Here is a 5,639-nt window from a genome sequence, read left to right as displayed (position 1 = left end):
ATATCTGAACGGTCCACTTGATGGTTGAATAGGCCCACATATATCCCCATGAATCCTTTGTAAAAAGGATGGAGATTCAAAAACAACCTTTGAGATAGATGGTTTGATAATCAATTTACCTTGAGAACATGCAGAGCATGGATATTCATTGGGTAAGATAATCTTCTGATTCTTTAGGGGATGCCCATACGAATTATCAATTATTCGTCTCATCATTATTGATCCCGGATGTCCAAGGCGATCATGCCAAGTCATAAATATTTTGGGATCAATGCACTTCTGGTGCATTACAACATGTGATTCAATTATTCTCATTTATGTATAATACAATCTAGATGAGAGGGCAGACAGTTTTTCTAATACGAGCTTCTGGCTCGAAATAATTTTAGTAATGAGAAGATGCTCTTTCTTGTCTTCGTTAATGGTTTCAATATGACAATCATTACGACGTATATCTTTAAAACTTAATAAATCTCTTCTGGATTGTGAAGAAAATAGAGCATCATTAATACAAAATTTGGTGCCATTAGGCAACACAATATAAGCTCTTCCGGAACCTTCAATTAGATTCGATGAACCGGAAATGGTATGAACATAGGCTTTACTCAATATTAGATTTTGAAAATATTTTTTATCCTTAAGAATTGTGTGAGTTGTAGCACTGTCAGTCAGACATACATCTTTATTATTCATCTCGGAGATAGAAAGTTCATAAATAAGACTCATGATTCTACAAAATATATAAAACTTTCATTACTAAAAACACATTGCAGAATAAAAATATTTTACAATAATATAAAGGAAATACATTAATTAAAAAGGAACACTTCCATGATCAACTCTACCACTAGAATCCTCAAAGAAATCAGAAACATCAAGGCTTGTAATATCTTCTCCATCTATAGAATTTAAAGCATATGATGGTTCAGCAAAATTTGTTTCAAATTTCTTTGTTTTTTCTTTTATAGAAGATTGGTATAAGTCAACCAAGTGCTTAGCTATACGACAGGTACGAGCCCATTGTCCAGTCATACCACATCTATGGCATCCATCTTCATCTTTCTTTAAAAATTTATTTTGAGGACCTTTGCCCTTCTCTGAGTTGAACCACTTCTGGTGGTACGGTGTATATCTATTATTATCCCTTTTAGTGTGGTCACTTCTAGGACCTCCACTTCTATAGTTTTTCTTACTACGTCCACACCCTCTTTTTCTTTGAAAAGATGCACCATTCGCTTTTGGAAATGATGTAAATCTAGTACCATTCACTTCAGGGAATGATATAGAACCAGTAGGACGTGACTGGTGATTTCTTAATAAAAACTCATTATTTTGCTTAGCTAATAGAAGACAAGATATAAGTTTAGAATATTTCTTGAACTTTCGCTCTCGATACTACTGCTGCAGGAGCACATTCGAGGCATGAAAAGTAGTATATGTCTTCTCTAACAAGTCATCATCAGTGACTTTTTCACCATATAATTTCAATAGCGAGCTAATTTTAAAGAGTGCAGAGTTATACTCACTAACTCTCTTGAAGTCTTGAAACTTCAGGTGCATCCAATCATGACGAGCTTTTGGGAGGATTGCAGTTTTCTGGTATTCATATCTCTCCCTTAAATCATTCCACAAAATAAGTGGATCTTTCACCATTAGATACTCAGTTTTTAATTATTCATGAAGATGGTGCCGAAGGAAAATCATTGCCTTAGCACGGTCCTGCAGGGACCCTTGATTTCCTTCTTTAATTGTATCTCCCAGGTTCATTGCATCCAGATAGATCTCAGCATCAACGATCCAAGATAAATAATTTTTTCCAGAAATGTCAAGAGCAACGAATTCCAATTTTGTAAGATTTGACATTTTCTACATATATAAATCAGGAACATAAGTATGTTTAACATTTCATATTTATTTTGAAAACTACAAAAATATATTGAAAAACTTACTTAAAGTAGAAGACTATTAGCTTCAAGATCGTCAGAACTTTCGTGCTGATAACGTGTTATGAAATTATCGAAATGAGAGAGAGAGAGAGAGATAGAGCTCAGAGAAGTTATAAAACTTATGAATTTCTTAAAGAATTCAACGATATATATAGGCGTATAAAGGGGACTATGCTTGCTCACTATGCTAGCACTATGCACTATGCATATGTCGGCCAACTCACTATGCTAGTACTATGCACTATGCATATGTTGGCCAACTCACTATGCTAGTACTATGCACTATGCATTTGACGGCTAGCTCAAGGTGGTCATACAATTTATTTTACAACAATGTTATTTTACAACAAAATACAAATAAAGCAGACAAAATAAATGAAAACATAAGTCACCACATACATGATATCCATTGCTACTAAACTTAGACTGGAATAGGAATAGCTCTAAGTGGGTGAGCAATCTGTGACGTTAAGGAAATCTTATTTTCCATGCTCACATCCTCGATTTTCACTCCATCTTCAAGCTTCCAATCGAAGTTGTGGATAAGAGAACCTAACATCAAGTGCAGCATTCTCATCGCCAAAGGATAACCAGGACATATTCTTCTTCCACCACCAAATGGTACAAGCTCAAAGTTCTGACCTTTAACATCAATATCAGATCCCAAGAACCTCTCTGGCATAAATGAACTTGCATTTTCCCATAAGCTTGGGTCTCGGCCTATGGCCCATGCATTCACTAGCAATTGTGCACCCTCTGGGATGACATAGCCATTGATTTCTACGTCTGCATCGGCTTTTCTAGGTAGTAAAAATGGAATTGCTGGGTGCAATCTGAACGTTTCTTTGACTATGGCTTGTAAGTAAGGTAACCGTGCAATATCTGATTCCTCTATTGGCTTGCCTTTCTCAATTACCTGCTTCAGCTCTTCTTTGGCTTTCGACAACGCCTCTGGGTTTTGGAGTAGTTCTGCCATTGCCCATTCCACTGTGGTTGCGGTTGTCTCGGTGCCCGCAACAAATAGGTCCTGATCCAAAACACCAAAAAAGTTTAAAAAAATTTTCTTTCCATATTAGGATGGATGAAGATGTTATTTTTTTTATATAAAATATAATAAATAATTTATTTTTTTAAAATGTTAAAATAAAAATAATATTAAAAAGTTAATTTTAATAATATTTTATTTAACTTTTATCTTATTTGTGTAATCAAATGAGGCCTAATCAACCGAATACACTTTTAAATAAAATTTAAAACAACAAGATTTTTAATGATAGAATACCGATCAAGTATAAAAGTAATATAATATACAGTTTTAGGTTATGCAAATTTTGTAACTTATTTTAAAAAAATAATTCTCAAATTATTTCAAAAGAACTACACAAACTTCCACACGTTAAAACACTACAAATATTTATATATATTTTTTGTATGGTATGATTTATGTCAAAAAGTTATTATATAACTCAATGTAGGTATAACAATTGTTCAATTTAAATTTGAAGTAAACATGCAAAAAATAAAAGTAAAAATCAATTCTTGAAATTAAGGAAAAAGTTAAATTCAGGCAATTTCTTACAAAGGGCCTTTGTGCACGAAATTCGTACGGATTTCTATGTCCGGGCCAATTTGAAAAGAGAAATGATTTACATGTAATATATTTTACAATAATTTACAAAACATATGTTATAAAATAAGGATAATTTTATAAAATTACGTTAATTTTATAAGGTAGTTTATAAAAATACTCTTTCTTTTAAATATCATTGTGTAAAATATTATAGAATGTAACGTGTTTATCATTTTTCATCTGAAAATCCAAGTAAACACTAAACAATACGATGAGAGAGAGAAGAAAAGAAAAACGCGACAGGTAAAAAGAAAGAGTAATGGTGGTGGTACATACGACGAACAAGCTTTCTATCGTAGTTTTGTCCAACTCCGTACTGTTGTCATCACTGATATTGAGAAGGGTATCTAACATATCATTTTTCGTGACGTGATAACCAGACACTTTCCTCAACTGCAACCTCCGGCTAATTAAGCGATCAAAGATGTCTATTAACTTTGAAAAGTGAACTGTCAGGCGCCGCCTTGCACCTTGTGGATCGATTTTCTTAAGCAGAGGAAAATAATCTGCCAAGTTGGGTTTCCCTACCTCCCTCATGATATCCCCTGCAATCTCCTTGAACTCTCCAGCCATGTCAGAATCCGAATTGGCCAAATCCAACGAAAATACTGTGTTTGATAACAGGTTAAGCGTAGTCTTGACGGCCGCCCTGCCAATATCTACTGCCTCGCCGGTTAGACTGCTTTGATGAGTCTCGGCAAGGAGCTCTTGCAGTTTCATCCGCCGGACATCTTGGTTGTCATTGAGTGCACTGTTGGAGAATAGCTGGCCATTGCAGATTTTGCGAAGTTTCCTCCACTGGGTCGAAACTGGCATCCATGCCATCCCCAACTCGTCGTGTTTGTAGGCTCGGAGTGCGTCCGGGATTGTTCGGCTGGACAGCTGTTGGTCATGCGTTCGAAGGACTTCTTTTGCCATCTGTGCCGACGAAATGATTATTGTTGTTACTTGGCCTAGCTTTAGGCTCATGATGGGGCCATAAATCTGGGCAAGCATGGCCAGGGACTTGTGGGGTTTGTCACCCATATCCAAGAGGTTTCCGATTATTGGAAATGGTTTTGGACCTGGTGGAAGCTTTTTCGGAGTTGCAGTGCTGCTTCGAACTATGCGGAAGGCTTGGATGATGACCCAGGTGATGCAAAGACATAGCAAAGTGTTGAACAAATCCATCTTTCCTAGGTATATGATATTCTGATAGTAAAAGAGAGAGAGCAAATTACAATGACGAAACCAGGACTATTATAAGGACGAGGGTTTTTGTCTTGTTGCTAGAAAGCAAGGACGATCGAGATTAATAATTTGATAAAAAAGCATTCTCCTCATCGTCTCTATATATTATATATTTTTTTAATATTTTTTCTTATTAAATATGTAAAAGATAAATAAAAAATTCAGATAATTTTAATAATATAAAATAAAATAAAAATAAATGTAGTGTATTAAAGTAATGAGTACTAGTAACAAATCTCATTTAATAAACTATAACAAAGCAAATGAAGTTTGCGCGCAGGGGGTAATCTTTCTAGAAAAATGATAAAGCCCTTGAAAAAGTATACACCTATTTTATAAAGAATTTTTTAAATTTATTTTTTATTTAATAATTAAGGAAATGTTTTCTAATTAATAATTTTCTGTTTTATTTATTTATTTTTTAAATGTTTAAACAGGCTTAAAAAATGTTTGGAAAAAAAAAAAGAAATAAAAATAAAATAAAATAAAGAAGTTTACGCTGTTCGGTAGACAAAAGGTGTAGAATTTTCGGTGGCGCTACAACTACTCATCATTCTAGAAAGGGTGATTCGTCTTTCTACTATATATGTTCGGTGGCCATAGCTATATTTATCCATCACCGAATGCTACTGCTCTTAACAAAAGTATTTTGCGGACCTCAAGAAAACTACTTTTCCTCCATAGACATGAAGCGAATTAAACAGAACTTGAACAAAGCTCCTTGTGTTTATTGGAGTACTCGTATTTCCCTGATTTTAATATTACGTTTTTAGTGGTCACATATATTTTTTTATTATACATAAAAAAAAGGTAGAAGGCCATAAGTGGATGTG

The 5,639-nt window shown here is 34.3% G+C and overlaps 1 protein-coding gene across 1 annotated transcript; it reads right to left on the bottom strand.

The window, feature by feature from the left end:
• Positions 1 to 2,235: 2,235 nt before the first annotated feature.
• On the bottom strand, positions 2,236 to 4,855 carry LOC122280949 (geraniol 8-hydroxylase-like). Its single transcript, XM_043092091.1, has 2 exons — positions 3,853 to 4,855; positions 2,236 to 2,973 (listed from the first exon to the last, which is right to left on the bottom strand). The coding sequence occupies exons 1-2, from the start codon at positions 4,744 to 4,746 to the stop codon at positions 2,368 to 2,370; spliced, it is 1,500 nt and encodes a 499-aa protein (XP_042948025.1). The 5' UTR covers positions 4,747 to 4,855; the 3' UTR covers positions 2,236 to 2,367.
• Between the last annotated feature and the right edge of the window lie 784 nt (positions 4,856 to 5,639).

Source organism: Carya illinoinensis, chromosome 11, assembly GCF_018687715.1.
Source record: "Carya illinoinensis cultivar Pawnee chromosome 11, C.illinoinensisPawnee_v1, whole genome shotgun sequence".
Taxonomy (NCBI): Eukaryota; Viridiplantae; Streptophyta; class Magnoliopsida; order Fagales; family Juglandaceae; genus Carya; species Carya illinoinensis.
This window is presented reverse-complemented; position numbering and strand designations above follow the sequence as displayed.